Consider the following 18,883-nt stretch of genomic DNA (forward strand, 5'->3'; position numbering starts at 1 on the left):
TGAAAAATCTACACTGCAAAAATGAATGGCAGTATTTAGGTAATTAAATTTTGCATTTCGTTTTGCAGTACAGTATAGCACCTAAGAAGTCATTCTGAAAAATGGAAAATAATCTGTTTTCTGCCTTTGCAAAGGACAAATACATTTGTTTACAGTTTTAAAATAAGCCTGAACATGACTATTGCCCTATACTGATACCGACGGAGTAGAAATAATGGTGTGGTAACACTTTATCACCCTGTATGCCACTAGATATTCATTTAAGCAATAAATATTTTAAAATATTTATCCGTTAATTTTAAAAAGAAAAGTTCCTTTCCACAATATAAGTGGGCTCTGATATTTCAGTTCCAGAAAGTAAAACAAATATGAAGATACTGCTTTTAAAAGTATATTGATTACTAAATCCAGGGTATATTTAAAACATAGTTTTCATCACATAAATTTAAAAACCTCACAATGTTTCTAGCCATAGCTGCTAATTCTAAATTATGCACAGCCAAAGCACTGCAGAACAGAGCAGCACTGGCATCCAAGGATGGAGAATGGATTGTGAAAAGAATATCTACAGACACAAGGATTACTTTTGGTCATGAAAAGTAGCTTTATTTTGCTTGTGTATTTGGCATTATTTAGATGTATTACATACTTATCTACAGTGGCCCCTAAAGATCAAACATACAGTGGGGTCCAAAAGTCTGAGGCTATTTTCCTATTCACTTGAATTGGAAAGTAGTAACAGACTTTTAGAGTAAAAGCATAAACATTAAGAGAAGTGTGCTCCAAATCCAAAAATGTGTCACATACTAAAACATACAGAGGTGAAAACACAAAATTGGCAACAAAAGCGGTTGAAACATTGAAAGTGCTGCAGGCTGCTCCTGGGTGTTTGTAGCATATCTGAATTTGAACCACATTTTTGTTATTTGGTGGTTTTTATCATGTATGTGTTTTGTCCTTCGGGGACACCACACATGTCAACTGGATTTTTATTCGAAATTTATTCAGTGGTTCTTCTGCCAAGGAGATTAGTAGACAGCCCTCTGTTAAAAACAAAAAGCTAAAAGAGCACGAAGACCAGCTGAACTTGTAACAACATTTCACTCATTTTACTGTCTATCTTTACCTCTTGTTCCTCAGTTCCTGTCTTTTTCAATTCAAGTCATGTCAGTTTTATTTCAGTAGCAAATCATAACAGAAGCTATCTCAGGGTACTGATATAAAGCAGGTCTAGACTTGTAGTCTTTATAATATTATTTACAGAGACCCAACATTCCCCCAAGAGCAAGCACTTGGCGACAGTGTCAAGGAAAAATCTCTCTTTTAACAGGAGGAAATCATGAACAGAACCCGGCTCATGGTGGGCAGCCATCTGCCTCGACTGCCTGGGTTGAGAGAGAGAGAGGGTGGGGGGGGAGAAATGAGCTTGGTGCGTTAACGAAGTCCCCTGGCAGTCTAGGTCTGTAGCAACATAACTGGGGAAAGGTTCAAGGCAAGCCTGAGCCAGCCCTAACTGTAAGCTTTATCAAAAAGAAAAATGTTGAGCCTACTCTTAAACATGGAGAGGGTGTCTGCCTCCCGGTCCGCAACTGGAAGAAGGTTCCACAGTAGAGGAGTCTGAAAGTTGAAGGATTTTGCCTCCCATTCTACTCTTGGAGACTCTAGGAACCACAAGTAAGCAAAATTGCACTGGGAGTGCAATTTTCTAGTGGGGTAATAGGATACTATACGCTCTTTAAGATATGATAGTGCCTGACCATTAAGGGCTTCGTAGGTGAGGAGGAAGATTTTAAATTCTATTCAGAATTTTAAAGGGAGCCAATGCAGAGAAGCTAACACAGGAGAAATATCTCTTTTCCTATTTCTTATCAGTAATTGAGCTGCAGCATTCTGGATCAGCTGGAGTCTTCAGAGACTTTTTTAGGCAGCGTGATAATAAGGATTTGCAATAGTCAAAAAGTAATAAATAGTAATAATAGCCTAAAAGTAATATATGCATGGACAAGTATTTCTTTTCTTCATTTTACGGATGTGCCTGATTTTCCTAATGTTATGCAGGTTAAAAAAGGCAGTCCTTGAAGTTTGTTTTATGTGGGAATTATGGGACATATCCTGATCAAGGATAACTCTGAGATTCCTTATGGTGGTGGAGGCTAGGGCAATGCGATCAATAATTTGGTATCATCTGCATAACAACAAACATTTATGAATTGTTGTCTAAATTAAGCATATATAAGTTGAACAGTATTGGTCCAAGCAAACAAACCTTGTGGAACCCTGTAACTAACTTTTCTGTGCATGGAGAACTAAAATTAATCAGATAAATTGATTAGATCAGATAAAGACTTAAACCAGCTTAGTGCAGTTCGTTTAATTCCAATTACATGTTCCAGTCTCCAGTGTCAAATATAGCAATAAGACCTAACAACAAAAGTACAGAGACAAGTTATTTTTCTGATGCCATTAGAACATCATTTCACCAGTGCTGTCTCTGTGCTATGATCCACTCTAAATCCTGACTGAAAATCCTTGAATAATCTATTGTTCTGTGGAAAGTCACACATCTGATTGGCAACTTCTTTCTCAAGGACCTTAGAGAGAAAGGGCAGGTTTGATATAGGTCTGTAATTGGCTACAGCACCTGGATCAAGAACAGGCTTTTTAAGAAGAGGTTTAAATATAGCCACTTAAAAAGGACAGTCGTACATAGCCACTAATAAAGAGAGATTATATCTAGTAAAGAAGTGCTAACTAAGTGTAAAACATCCTTAAGCAGCCTAGATGGAACGGGGACTGAGAGACAAGTTGATGGTTAAATCGTTGAAATTAGTTGTTGAAGGTTGATGGGAGAAAAACAATCTCAATATATACCAGGTTTTACAGCTGTTTCTGAGGTTTCCGAAGTTTGCAAATAAATCGGTACCAGTTGAGGGCAGGAGGTGAATAATTTTCTATCTAATAGTTAGAATTTTATCATTAAAGAATTTCATGAAGTATCACTAATGAGCGCTATAGGAATACATGGATCAATAAAGCTATGACTCTTTGTGAGCCTGGCTAGAGTGCTGCCAGTAAACCTAAGACTGTTTTTATTTTCCGCTATTAATGATGAGTAATAGGCTGCTCTGGCATTACAGAGGGCCTTCCTATATGTCTTAAGACTATCTTACAGTCTTACAGTTTGGTAGAACAAGATATCCTTTCAATTTTTCACAAAGTTTGTTTTAATTTGTGGGTTTGGGAGCTAACCTTCTTTGTTTTATTATTTTCTTTTTTAAGAGGGTCAATAGTTTAGAGTGTAATTCAATTCAACAAGGGAGGGAATAAACGTAGCTATAACATTCTCTGTTATATTGAGACATGGCACTGAATGATATGCTGATGGAATCACTTACTTAAATTTAGCTACAGCACTATCAGATAGACATCTAGTGAAGACATTTTTGCCTAATGGTGTGTGGTCCAGTAAAAATAATTCAAAAGTTATTAAATAATGGTCTGATAGAAGAGGATTCTGTGGAAAGACTATTATTTCTTCAATTTCGATGCCATAATTCAGAACAAGGTTGAGGGCGTGGTTAAAACAGTGATTGGGTTTATTTACACTCTGAGTGAAGCCAACTAAGTCCAATAATGAGATAAACACAGAGCTAAGGCTATCATTTTTGATGTCTACATGATTATCAAAATCACTTACCACAATTACTTTATCTGTACTAAGGACTAAATTTGATAAAAATTCAGAGAATACAGATAAAAATTCAGAGTATGTGCCAGGATTATAGCGCAGTATACTATAACAAAGGCTGTTGATTGATTTATAATTGAGTTTAGATTTAGGGTTGAGTAATAGTCTTGTTTTGAAAATGCTTGCAACTCTATCTCCTTGGCTGGTGCCATCGGGGGGAGTGGATTCGTTTAGGCTAACATATTCTTCATGACACAGCCAGGTTTGAGTAAGACAAAGAAAATCAATATGACAATCTGATATTAGATGGTTTACTAATACAGCTTTAGAAGACAGAGATTTAATGTTAAGAGTCCACATTTAATTGTCTTATTTTGTTGTACTTTTGCAGTGGTAGTGTCAATTTTTATTAAGTTTTTCATGTACAACTCCTCTTCTGTTTATTTTTGATTTAATTAATTTAGAAAAGCGTAAGGCTGCAACTCTGCCTCCTGGTCTCAACTCTGGGTTGTCATGATGTATTAATAAACTTGGACAGATTTCTAAATTATGGGGGCAGCGCCATTCAACATTGGATGAGTGGTGGCTCTCCTAATCAGACCACTACAAACCCAGCGTCGTTTGCTGAACACCACCTCGACAGCCAGGTGATGAATGATGACATGCGGCTATACATGGCATCACCTTTCATATTTGACAGGGGCCCAGAAAAAACGATGGAGTTTGACATTATCTTTGTGTTAATTTTAGTTATCTCTGATTGGCGTAATCAGGGTCATTACCCGCTGATGTGAACAACGATCTTACTAAATCTACACTTATCCTTAGTTAGCAGTTTTAAATAAGATTCAGTGTCCACTGCTCTAGCCCCAGGAATACATTTGACTATGGCCGCCCGTGTTGCTAACTTCACATTTGTCAAGATGGGGCTGCCAATAATCAGAGTTGGCTTCTCAGCAGGTGTGTCAGTGATTGGGGAGAAGCTGTTCTAAACATGAACCGGTTGTTAGTGAACCATGGGCGTCTGCTTAGGGCTATGCTTCCTTCCGACAGTCACCCCGCCACCCTGCTTCCTGGCTGCTACTAGGGGGAAAGAAGGAGCTACGCCGGGCTGGGTAACTACTGCAGCTAACGTTTGGGTTTCAATGATGCAGAGCCACACTTCCAATTAATGACCCTCACCTCACTGCAAATAAACTACACTTATTACATGTACTATTATCACTAAAGGAGGCAGAGTTGTAACCAAACATAAGACACACCGAGCAAGTTAGAGCAGGAGAGGGAGCAGGAGAGGGAGAGAGAGAAGCCACCGCTAACTGCTAAGCTAAAGTAACTGGCAGATCTGAATAGCTTGTAAACAACTGTGGGTAAGCGAGAAAGTCGCTAAAAGAAGGAGAGAGCTATGAGTGCTTTAACAGAACTAATTTATGTTTAAATCTACAGCGGGTAATTATCCACTGTACTGAGGAAAATAGAAAAATTAACTGGGTTGACATAGAGCAGCAAAAGCACTACCAGTAACACAGTAATGCCAGCAACCAGAAATGAAACAACATACAGCACGTCAGTATTGAAAGAGATGCAGCAGGAGAAAGAAGGCATGTCTATGTCTATGCTGATCATTTTCTCTCTCACTGTCGGCCTGTCTCTCTCTCTCCCTATCTTTGAGTCTTTTTCGTATCTCTCAATGGCTCTATCTCTCTATATTTACTTTTCATTCCGCTCAGTCTGCACCTCATCACCTATACTTCCCATTTCTCACTCATTTCTGAACCTCTCTGTCTCTCAGTCAGGCATGTTCTCTCTCGCTCATTCATTCAATCCTCACCTGTCTTTTGCTTAATACTTTTACCACTTTTCTGTTTCTTATTTACTCTCTCTTTTTGTCAGTGACTTTGTTACTCTGACCCACAGTATTCAAGGTATAAATTGATTTGTAGGTCAAAGTCAGTAGCAGACAGTTTAGAAATACGGGAGCTATGTAAACAGTCTTTCACTAGAGTCTTGTTTATCAGACGATGATTGCTATTTAATTAACAGAGGCAACTATTTTTCAGTCTAGCCCTTTGAAATTATAAACTCTGCATTTGGCCATATGTCAGACCAAGAGGATTAACTGCTCATAGGAGCAGCAGAGAAGTAGGAGTACCAGCCTATATGATCTATAACAGTGCACCTTATTTAATAAGTTGGTCGTATATCTTATATGTGAAATCTATAATGATCCTTGTGTAAATCTTTGTGTGTAAAATCAGTGCGGTTCCTGTTAAAAGTGGTCAGTATGAAATACAATTTGTGCATTGGTGGGCCCAAATTTCTGAGGGTTGGTTCACTGTTGATAGCAGGGCGCAACAACAATTAATGAGTTTTTTTTTAAATTTGATCATATTTATTCATTTTTTGCCTTTTAAAAATCATTTGTACTGCTGCATTCAATTTTTTTGTTATGTATTTTGGAGCTGAGAGGTAACATGCCAGTTGGTTGCACCTATAAGTCCAACCACAGCTGCCACCCCCGGCAACCTTTAGCTCTGCACAAAAATGAAATAATAAGTTTATGACAGAACAGTACCAAACTGAAACTTAAAGATCCTATCCAGAAATGTTCAAAGTTTTATAAAAATACTAATAATATTAATTATTAATAATAATTGTGTCTGATGTGGTTTCTGCATTTAAAAGTTCAATTACCTCATTAGAAATGCTTCATTAGAAAAATCCATCAATTCCCAACCATCAATTCCCAACCCCAATCGATCCCAAAGTGAAACAGCATAAGTGGTTATGTTAATGTGTTGACAGCATTAGCACCATTAAGTATATGCTAGCTGCTAACTTAAGCTAATTTCATAATCACATTATTTAGGCTATACATCAGATATTTATCTGGCGCATAAGTAAAATAAGCATAGTAGGGCTCGCACTTAAGGATTGTCTAATGATTTTGTTCCACTAGTTCCACTATAAACAAAAATGCAAGTATGACAAAATTGTTGGTCATTAAAAAAACAAAAAACAAAACAAAAAACAAAACAGAAAAAAAACCCTATTGGTTAGTGAAGAATTTAAACACTCCTGGAACCTTAATCTAACATTTGATGGTGTCTTTGCCATGAGAACATATGCACTGCAGGTCTACCATGATGAATGAGATGGATAAAAGCTTTGGCTTCTCCTGTCTGCTGCTACATGGTCAGGCTAATGGGCTGTGGCTCTTAACAAGAGCACTGCTGACAACACACATTGTGTTTTACTGCAGCTCATACGATGCAATCAGAGGGAAGTTTACTGTGTTACATTTACATATAAACAAGATAATTTCATACTGTTAAAGAAAATAGATGGTGGTTTGGTTTTCATGTCAGATTCTAAACAGAGGCTAGTGCATCAGCTGTGACAGCACCATGATGTTTAGTGTTTGTCTTACTCGTGATCTAATGGGTTTGGCAGGACTGTATTCAAAGTAGTAATTAGATACTAGTACCAGAGTCACATTTAAAATTACAGTCAGTTTAATAAAAGTTATCCTTTTATGTCAAGGAGTGACACTACAGATTTAGCTCACAAAAAGGAATTATGTTTGACAAAAGAATTTTAACTCAAAGTCAACTTACTGTTTTTATTCAGGACTTTTAACCACATATCATGATCTTCATCAGCAGATGGTGTTTGCTCAGTTGTCTTGCACATGACTCGCCGATGAAAACCATGAGATGTGTTTGGAAGCTCAAGGTCCCACTGAAAACTATGGAAAACTTTTAATGTAAGGACTGTTTAAGGGAAATTCTGGTGTTTTTGAGCCTGGTTCTTATCTAGCAATAAATGGAGGAATCTCTGTCAGTCTATCTGACTTTTGATTTTCTCGACATCCTCTCATCTTAACGACTTCAAATTTTGCAGGTGTATCGCTGAGGACCCAAGGGAATGCAATGTCAACTGTCATCTGTCTACTCCTCATAATGTTCCACTGAATAACCATCACTTAATTTTTTAAAATTTCATTACTGTCTTTACTTTTTTTTTTTTTTTAATTTAAATACAAGTGGTCAAAATAATTTATGCAAAACCGATGCTTATTATGAAAGCTTAAAGAGTAAAACTTTCTGGGTGTGGTCAAAAGTGTGCTCTGTTGGAACCTATGATCGCACCTTACGGGGATGTCACAGGGAACTAGAATACATTGCAGCAAAGTGAGAACTAACACCACTGGGAGTCACTGGCTTGCACAGCATGCCTCAGTAGAATGTTTTCTGGAGTTGATCTCTAGTGATTGCATAGTTAAGCTTTGATCATACTCCAGGATGGATGCAGACTGCTGCAGACTTGCACGCAGACAGTGGTCCTGCGTGTGCTTCCATACATTCTACAATCAGTGGTATGCGTACACAGACACGTTACACACATGCACACTGTTAAACATGTCAATGACCTCCTCCCCAACAAGAAGAAGAGTTCTTTCATTTGTTGTATTTGGTTAAACAACATAAAAAAATCAATAAAGACAACAGCATGTGCAGCTGCTTAATGAGAATAGGCCTAAGGATGTGGAATACCGTACATACACACAGTGCAAGAAATGGGAGTCCAGTTTACATTTCTAGCCCATGAGCAGTTGCTGTGCTTGTATTGTGGGCATTCCAATGGCAAACAAATTTTGGGCTGTGCATGGATATTCACACAGGTTGCTGTGTGAAATTAGACTCTGCTTGAAAAATACTGGAATTAAGATTTTTTTTTTTTTTAAACTAGTAGCTCCAAGGTCATGAAGTAACTTTTTCGGCAATGAATTACGTTCCTTAAAGAATTAAAGATGTAACCATTTCAAATTTGTCAGTATTCATTAACACTTTTATTCTTTATTTTGTGGTGGTCAGTACTAATCGCTATTTGATCACTCAGTATTTGTTCCTTCTCTGTGCAGGAATGTCAGTTTTCCAGGTGACAGCCTCAGATGCAGATGACCCGACCTACGGGAAAAGTGCCAAGATAGTTTACAGCATCCTGGCTGGACAGCCGTACTTTTCTGTTGACCCCAAGACAGGTAAACCTGCTTCTACGTTTACTTATATCTTAACTGCTGTCTAGGGAAAGTTCAAACGCAAAGGTAACCAGGGAGCACCTAGCAGAGGTAACGCTATAAACAAGCTAAAGATTTCAAGAGCCAAGGAAAACACTTTGATTTTTAGTTAATCTGAGTCCATTACATGCTTGGGAAAACTGTAATGAAAGAACCCTGATGACTTCCAGTGAACTGCTTTCAGCATTGGAGCCAAATCTGTGGACGAGTGTCAAAGGTGGCGGAGGCCCTTCAAACAACAGCCTCCACTTGCTCCACTTTTTTTGGTGAAAGAGCAGGGGCAGTGCAGGTTGTTACTTTGTACAGCTCAGTCATTTCCAGGAACCCCTGCTGGTTTTTGTTCACTATTCATATTATTTCTCAGTAAAGCACAGATACCGGATTGATTTTAAGACTAAAGGAAAATACTATATAAGTTTTAAAACTAAAATATCAGGCAGAACACAAATATACGCCAAATTTTCACCCTTAATATTCTTCAAGTTATTCCAACAACACCCACTTATGGAAACTATGCTATGGCCAAGGTTAGGCAATTAAATCTACCTGGAATATATGGGGAAAGCCTGTGGTCAGATAAAAAATGTCCATGTCAGTTTTGATAACATGCCTATGGCTAAGAATCAGGGAACATGTGGTTGTGGAATGCCTTAAAAATGGTTAAAAAGATGAGATACTCTGTTACTAACACTAATTACTAATATTAATACTAATTATAGTGTCCACTTCACTGGTAGATGCCTTTTTCAATTTCAATATGGAGATAAAACCACAGTATTATTTCTAAGTTTTTCAGAGTGAGAGGTGAAAGCAGCCCTCTATGACCGAATAAACTTGGCCTCATTCATTAAACGTTCATGCACAGATTTGATCTCATCATTGAGCCTTCTAACTTGTGTTTACAAAAAAATTAGGAACTTTTTTTGAATTCATCAATTTCCAAAATCTTTGTAGGTGGTCAGGAACACACTACTCATAAAATTCCTAGATAGCATTCTTTTTTTTTTTTTTTTTTGCATTTTCATCACATTTCAAATCGGTTCATGCTTGCATAATGCAACAGCTGCATAATTTCCTTCATATTAGATTGTTGAGCATGGCATGAAATAAGTTACTTTTTAGGGCACTTGTTTTTGAATAACATGCATCACAGCACAGATGTAATTTGAGTTGCTAAATACCTGACGTCTGGGATTCTCCCAGTACTGTATGTTTCTGTTCAGTTACATCTGATGGTACAATGTCTTCATGAATTCTGTGTTCACTAAGACTCCTTGGTGCCCTATGGGACAAGGTGCTGCATGAACCACAATGTCCATGGTTCGTGTCCCACAGGGTGCCTTTATGGGATTTCCATCATTCTCTCTCCCCTTATTTCCCCTAATCCCGCTACTGTCACTAACAAAATAGGGGCAAAAATGCTTTAATTCTGTGTTCTTCAATTACAATCACACCATTGCTATTTTGACTTTCATACGTGATGTAGTTGTGTGGGGATTCAGCAGTAAACATGCATTGCATCCAGTCTAACAATTCTGATTCACAGAGGTTTGCACATGGGTAGGAAAAAATCTATGGTCTGTGCACACTGCATGAATCACATATAGAGTTTTATAATTTATAAAAATTTATAGTATAAGAAACATTCATGAAAGAGACCCAAGAAATTGAAAGTTAGTGGAACAGAAGCTAACCTACAAGTTGGCATCACTTTGGCTCTCTTGACACCCATCCACAGCCATTTTATTTGCCTGCCTTACGTTGATAAGATAGCTGTTTGTCCATTTACAAATAAGATAGTATCCAAGTTCATGTCTATTGGCAATCAGCGTTGGTGGGTTGGGATGGGAACACTATACTTTTCCATGTTTTTATGGCTAAATAAATTGAACTTTTGAACAATTGACACTAATCTTTGATTGAATTCTTCAGTCAGACTTTATCTATTACAACCCTATTGCCAGAAAAGAATCTCATCATGAAGCTGATTCTCCAAAACTCCCAATTAAATTCACTGACAATGTTTAAAAGTTACTTCTGTCTACAAAATCTGTCCATGGCAACAATAGTATGTCATAAGTATACTATACACTGACCAGCTCCAACATTAAAACCATTTACTGGTTTTACCACATTAATTAAATATGGTTAAGAATGTTGAAAATACTCATGTATTGCAGGAAATCCTCTTAGCAACCTACACAAGTTGGGACAAAACAATGTAAGCTGGCTACGATTAAACATGATTTATTCTGACAGAGAAAAGTCTCTTCCATTAAAATCAATGCAATCAATCAAAGATGGTGCAGGACTGCTCTTTTGCTGCAGTGACTGTAAAGTTCAGAATGATCAGTAGTGTCTCTAGTGAGTGGATGATAATATACCAAAAAAATAATCAAATAGTGGCCAGGGTCTTTATGTGCCTTAGTGGCAGAGAGAACCAGGCCTTTATTTTGAATTTTTTCTGTTCCTCAATTAATGCAAATTCAAAACTTTGTCCATGTTTACCTGTTGTCTTAATCAATTCAGTTTAGTGTAGAGTTCCACAGCTCTAATTCAATCAATACAGAGTCATGTCAGGCTTTCCACCTTGCCTTTCCGCAAAGGATGTTAAGTTACCAAGTTCATTCTTACATTAAAGGTCCTGTTGCCTTCCCTTTATTGGTAGGCTTTTAAGGTGAAAAACATCAGGAACAACATTTATGTTTAAGAAAAGACAAACTCAGAGCAGCAATGGTTGTTGTACTGTTGGAATTAGTGCATTATCCTGAATTTATCATGTGTGCTGTTGTAAGAGGCTACAGGTAATTCCACCACCCTAAATGTTTTTTTACTCAGCTTAGTGACTGGCCTATATTTACGAATTTCCTTCATTTACAGTAAATGAGACTGTTTCAGTCACTGCTGTTGGTATATCATAGCTTCAAGCCAGCAGTGGCAGCACTGAACACTATGAAGACTCCCCATTATCTGATAAATTTGTATTTTCAACATTCTTGCTGTAATAAACAGCCATCCTGCATCGTGATGCACAGTATACAAAGTCCTGGAGGTGAGTGTATGACTTGTAACAACAACATATATTTTTATTTATTATTCCTTATGCTAATTCACGAGAGCACATGCCATACCTACTGCTTCTTCTGCGTTGTACAGCCTCAAATGGTCACACTGCAGTTTCTAATTCACATACAATGGGGCATGTCAGTACAAAGAAGCTTTGCACATCTTTCAATTAAAGATGAAATGTGTATCTTTTCCTACTCTTATCAATAAAAGCCTTTAAATTTTACTTTGCCAAAATGATTTGCAATACAGCTTCAGTGAACTAAATGCATTATAAATCAAATGCTGATGCTGACATGTCAGAGCAAACAGAATTCAGAAAAGAGGCTGTGTATGAAATAAGCTCTTTTCCTCTTTGGCACTGCTTTTTATCCCTATAGCTCTCTTTTTTTCTCCCCTTCTCTGTCTCTCCCAAACAAAAGCTTTCTGAGAATGATACTGTGTCAATTAAAGACACAAGAGAAAAGGCCTTGTATAGAATATCAAAGTGTCTTCAGTGGGGGTGCTTTTAAAGCTTATTCCATTCACTGTGAATGGAATTAACTGGAAAGTTTCAACATACTAGCTACACTATCTGCATGGCCCGTGTTTGTTTGTGTGTGGGTGTTCGTGTGTGTTTCCTGTTTATAAAGACAGCTTCTCAATGAGGCTGCCTGAACATGAATATAGTTGTTTTAATTTTGCATCATTTCATTTACTGTATATTTATGTAGCACTTATTGTGTTCCCAACTGAGTAGAATAGATGATATGTCTGTTTACTGCTTCTGGCAGAACAGAATATGATAAATATTATGGCACCTTCATTCTCAAAGTACACACATTGCAGCCAGAACAATAGTTTTCTTTGATGTGCTTGTCATATTGTACTATACATTCCCATTCACTTTAATGACAACAAGTGAACAATTTGCTTGTCTGGCAGGAACAATGTCAGGAAAAGTGCAAGTTAATTTGTAAAAACTTCTTTCTTTCTACATACTGTATATTTGTCAATAAAAACAGAAAGGTAAATCAAAATCATCATCTATCAAGAGGATTTGGTTTTCATTCCCTAATGTGTGGCCAGCAAATATGTGACCTCTCATTCTGTATGTTCAAGAATTTTCTTGCATAATGTTTCTGGATAAAACCTTTATCACATCCTTAGACCTAAACTGATAAAGTGATATATTTTGGAAGCTGTAGTTGCTGTCAAGGCTTAAAGGAAAAATATACCTTCAATTTCCTGAATGTATAATTAAAGTGAAACTCAGCCCAAAATCTTACCCCCTGTAGACATAAAGGGTTGCTCTGAAAAGTGTGTAGCTTACCTTCATAGGAGATGGCAACTGTAGACAGGTTGGATTCACAGTAGTATACATGGCTTCCAAGCTTTTCCCATTTTTTTTAATGGGAAATAAGTATGAAAACATATGGAGAAACTTCTCAAACCACTTCTGCAGGATAATCCACTTCTCTGCTCTCAGCATTTTCAGAACACTCACATTTTTTCACAGTTTCCATATTGATACTCCCACACAAACCTTGTGAGCAAGCGTGTGTGTTGATTTGTAAGTGATAGAGTGTCCGCCCTCTGTTCAATTTATCAATTTGTTCCTGGCCAAGTTGTTGAAGTTTGAACACGCAGAACCAAAAGACTACGCAGGTTCAGTAACAGCAGTCTTTGCTTTGTACACTGCAGGCTCTGAATGGATCTTATGTTGGTCTTTGTACTTGCGCACATACCTGTAAACCTTCACAAATTTATACATAATTGCAGGTAATTCCAAAGGATTCACTTACTTTTTGTTGCCACTGTACATTTTGTGTGTGTGTGTGTGTGTGTGTGTGTGTGTGTGTGTGTGTGTGTGTGTGTGTGTGTGTGTGTGTGTGTGTGTGTGTGTTTGTTTGTGTGTGTGAGAGAGAGAAAGAGAGAGAGAGAGAGAGTCTGTGAGAGTCCATTCTGTGACGGAGGGTTCACCTTAGTGATAACCAAAGCCCTTTTCATGTTGCCTTCTCTGAGGGAAGTAAGAGTCAAACATCAATCAGAGATGAGTCCTATTGTAGCAGAATGACTTCAGTTCCATTCTGTGGCGGTTTTGCTTGTTTACTCCTATTTGCCTTGTGTCCATTTGGCTAATTCCACGAGTTCTGTCAAAAAATCTCTGACATGCTAAAAGATCCTTTGTCTCTGTTTCATGTCCATGTGATAGTGTAAATGTGGGCTGGAAGGAAGCAAGGAAGGAAGGGTTTTCTCGTCCATAAACAGTGACTGCCTTTACCGTGACCTCCTCAATAGCAATTACTGAAGCCAGGCTATGCCCGCTACAACTTCCAGATGGTAGTCAAACAGTAGAAAGGATATCACAAAGGCAGATACCAGCAGGCAGAGCAGCACAAAGGATGGAAAGCTAAAGATCATCAAAACAAGTCGTGCCATTATAAAACCCAATGCTCAATGTCCTTACTGACCACAGTAACGGGGTTTTTTTGTTCGAAATCATTCTGCTCCAATTTGTCAGAGGAAGATTAGTATCCATGCAGGTAACAGTACCAGTGACTGGAGACTCTGTCGGAAAAAAATCGGCCACTGGTTAGCAAATGTTACATAGGCTCTCTAAAGATTTCAGAATGAGCGTATCCTACAGCACAGATTGATCATTTCAATGTTAATTCTTCTGGTGCTAAAAGAGAGTGGTTACAAAAAGTACAGTGAGTTTTGACAAGTTTTAATTGTCTTTATGGATGGTTACAGAGGAGTGGTCATGAACTGGTACCAGCTTCTGACTGGTCAGAACCGATGTATAGATAAAATCCTGGTATTTGAATGCGATTCACTCAATTATCATCTTCAAGCATTCTAAATCTGCCGACTTGTAGTCATTCACTATATCCACTATAGATGTCACCTCTGTATGCATTGTGCAACTACATTTTGGTTGTGTTTACCCCTATTTGGGGTTACATAGGCAAACTACTGCTATAATATACCAATAATCTGTAGTTTTTGGAATTTTTGAGCATTTTTGTCACTGTACCACTATCACACTGTCTGTCCCCTCCCCTGACTTGAGTAGGTCAGAAAGTGGCTCCCATGCCCAGAACAACGTGACGAGTGAACCTTGAGCATGACAAACATGATCGCTTCGCAAAAAATAATAGGTTATTTATCTAAAGTTGTTTGCTTTTAAGTAGCTATTTTTCATTTATAATCTAATTTTAAGTGTGTGTCTATTTCTAGTAAAACAGCAAGAATTTATTACATTTATTTTAAATAATGCTGGCGGAAGTAGCAAATTAGTGATAATTGCTTTTAGAACTCCTTATTTGCAAAATTATGGAGTATCACCAGAAGCACCTGTGTTAAAGAGCAAACCTGTGTAAACAAGAATTATAAAGACTGAAGCTTTGTATTAGGGTTTGTTGATATTTTAGATACCTGAACCACTTTCTGAATTTGTCACTGCAGCTCTGCTGAAAGTGTCTCATCTTTATTTCCTCATTTATCCACAGGAATAAGAAAAATACAGCACTAGACAACAAAATGCACCCTAAATCCCAAGGTTCATGGGTGTCATTAACAGTACTAAACTGTTAGAGGGAATTTCCCCTGGTTGGTGGTTAGATAATAAAAACCTCAAACTGGATCGGCACAACACCAAATGTCCTCCCCTTCTCTCACCACAAAATGCAGTCCCTCCTCTACCTTGTTTTGTAATACACCATTCCAATATCCCTCTGCTCTTCCCTTGCCCTCCTCCCATTTTTCCCATTTGCTCACCTGTCTCCTTGCCAGCAGTGGATTGCTTCTCACCTGGAGGGATTATGTGATTTGTTCTCTTTGAAGAAGTAGTGCTACTTAAGAAAAAAGTGTGATTTACAGAGAGGATCCAGAAGGAGTCCAGTGCAAAGTCAGACACAGTTAATGTCCTCATCTAGGTGGTCTACAGAGACTCCCGCTAGGCAAGGTCAGCCACAAGAGCACATACCAGCATTCAGGAAGCCAAATAACCTCCCTCACATGCACAGGTACCTTGGCGAAGAACAGTTTTCTCCTGTTGAGTAGAAGTAGCCCTATATAACTCCAGAGAGCAGCTTTTAGTTGATGCTTCACTATTTCCATCTGTCTTTCATCTTTTTCTCTCTTCTTGTATGTATTTCTCAGCAGCAAATGTGTGTGTGTTTGTGTGTTTTCCAGCAGCTGAATGCTAACAGGCTGTTTAACATGGTGCATAGTGGTCAGACTGGCAGCAGATTAAGGCAGGTGGTTGGATTAATGAAATGTCAACGCAGAACTTTAATGTTTGCACAGCTGAGTTCAGATGGTTGCTGAACACAGACAGCTAACAAATAAATGGATACGTCTACAGCCATCTACTGTATACATTAAAGTTAAGGTCAATCTCTTGTAAGGGATTTTCACACCACAGCACTGACATTGCCTCATCCCTTTGCTATGCAAATTTAAACACAGCTTGCCTGTTATGACTGACTATGTTTACATTTAGACTAGGTATGCCCTGAGCCTACTGTATTCTGGTGAATGTTGGTGAATGTTCAATAAGGAAGATTTTTTCTCTCTCAAAATTCTCTTTCCCATTCCCACTTGTTACAGACATCACTGTATCTCGCCATTGATCGTTCTGCTCGCCTCCCCTAAGCAGATCAGTCTGCTGAGGCTGTTCTTTAAATATCACTATCTTTCTGTCATTCATATCCATGCTATGGTAAGATCGTCCATTTTCTGTCTGCTACTGGTCATTTCAGTCATGTCCAACTCTGGTAGGGAGTTTATGAATGCGGGCGACATCATAGAGTGAGATTCCAGCATTGTCTATTACACATGTCCAGCAGGCACAGGTTGTTGTTTTTCACAGTAAACTCAGACATTAGCAAGAACAAAAGTTTAACAACTATATTCACTGATGTAGTAATCCTTCAAATTTCTGTTAATGATTGCACTGTGCGCCTTACAAAATAACACTGGTAAAACAAGACTTATAGAGCATGGATTTGAACTGCAATTTTCTCATCCCCCATAGTCATCTGACAGTCTAACAACATTTGGCTACTTGCCAAAATTTTTGTTCAGTTGGACATCTATAGACAGCTCACTTTCCCAGTAGCCACTTGTAAACGGACTCAGTTACTGACTGATTCCTCTCTCACTCTACGGACACGCCCCCTCATTCCTCTCACATAGCAACATTTTTCAGACTACAGTCTATTTGAGCTCATCATCTGTGACAGACATAATTCTTGGCTATATTGCCAGATTTTCTCCCTGGTTTATTTCTGCAGTAAAGACGTCGGGATACTCTAAGAACTTGTTTTCACTGGTCATGAATTTATTTCCTCTGTGGCAGCAGAACATGTTACACCAGCCTTCAGAAACTCCTGTAGGTTAAACTTGGCTAACCAAACACTACACTCAGTATAGACAGACTCGAAAGTGTTCACTAGCCTACCATCATGATAAGGCCACAAATAACCCATAACAAAGAGAGCACAGGGGAAAAGAAAAATAAATAAAGGAAAAAGGAGAGAGAAAAAAAAAACCTGCCTGACAAAATAATACTAGATCTATTATTACAACCGCCATCACCATCACCATCACCACCACCACCATCACTAATAACATTAATAATAATAATAAAGTCGGGGGGGCGGAAGCAGCACATCTACCCCAGCCACTGGCAACGAAGCAGTGAAGGTGGAATGTGAATCTGTTGTAGTATTTTGGATGAAGATCGATACATTTTCTGTAGAGATTTAACCTTTAAGTTTTTCCAATGTGTAATATGCATGCTATTTCTTTGACCTCTAGTTTATGAGGTTAGTTTTCCTGGCGATAGCGCCACGAGGAGTAATTGAATGTTTTTCTTTGATGATATGTATCCTAATAGGCAGAGGGTGGGGGATAGAGGGATGCGACAGCCCAGGAAGAGGGATAATGACTCTGTGATGACTTTCCTAAATTATTTAATTGGTGTGCAGTGCCAGGTGGCATGAACATAGCTATCAAGGTTATTTTGTGTGCAATGTGAACCGGTTTCTCATGCAAATCCCATTTTTTGCCCAGTGAAGTGAGTTCTGAGGAATACCTTATACTAGACCTTTTTAGTGATGAAATAGATGTTTTTGCAAACTTGGCTCCAGAAGTCGGCATCGGGAGTGATGGATAGGTCTGATTCCCATTTTACTGATGGTATGGATATGGTATGAGATGAGATGAGATGGTGTTTTATCAGATTGTAATATTATTCTATATATTTTGGGAAGGAGTTTTTTTGAGGAAGGGATGCTAAGTAGCTCTGAAGTTGAGGGAGGAAGATCTAGGTTAGTGGTCATAATGTTAATATTTGTTTGGATGGATGATCTGAGTTGTAGATAATCGAAAAAAAAGTTTAATCCCAATGTCATACTTCTGGACTAAGTGAAAGAATGAGAGCAGGGTTTTATTATGAAAGATACAATATGTTGAAGATCTGTGATGCCTTTTGCAATCCGTGTATGGAAGTTGAGTGATTTCTTGTTAATTGTAAAATCAGGGTTATTCCAGATGCAAATATCTTTGGATGGTGCAAGAGGGGTGTTTGTGATTGTTAAAGTTTTAAAACAAGGATAGCGTTTGATTGTCCATCTGAGAAAGGGTAGGTTTGACATTGGAATGCCTTACAAACTGTTTGTTTTATATCTAACCATATATTTTCTGATGGATTTGGATGAATCTATTTGGATATATATTGAAGCTGATTGGCCAGTGAGTAATGGTAAAATTGTGGAGCTTCCAGGCCTCCTTGTGTTTTTGGTTTTTGTATGTTGGTTGATTTAATTCTTGGTCTCTTGTTTTTCTAGTAGAATTCGGAGATGATTGAGTCTAGAGATTGAAGCTTTGTGATGTTAGTCCATTGGTGATGACGGTGGCTGAAGGTGAGGTGAAAAGAATCTTGAAACAATTAATTAATGATTCCCCAAAGCCAGATCTTTCTAATGTGGCAAACAAACATCCATCTTACCCTATCAAAGGCTTTTTCTGCATCTAGGTTGGCTATGAGAGTGAGGACA

General features: G+C 38.1%; 1 protein-coding gene across 2 annotated transcripts in view; it reads left to right on the forward strand.

Annotated features, from left to right (window-relative positions):
• Nucleotides 1-18,883, forward strand: part of LOC120798881 (cadherin-18-like) — a 213,722-nt gene that overhangs the window by 91,962 nt on the left and 102,877 nt on the right. For both annotated transcript variants that reach the window (XM_040143670.1, XM_040143671.1), the window contains exon 4: nt 8,613-8,732. In XM_040143670.1, coding sequence (XP_039999604.1) covers nt 8,613-8,732 — 120 coding nt within the window. The remainder of the gene's footprint in view (nt 1-8,612; nt 8,733-18,883) is intronic.

This window comes from Xiphias gladius, chromosome 14 (genome assembly GCF_016859285.1).
Source record: "Xiphias gladius isolate SHS-SW01 ecotype Sanya breed wild chromosome 14, ASM1685928v1, whole genome shotgun sequence".
Taxonomy (NCBI): domain Eukaryota; kingdom Metazoa; phylum Chordata; class Actinopteri; order Istiophoriformes; family Xiphiidae; genus Xiphias; species Xiphias gladius.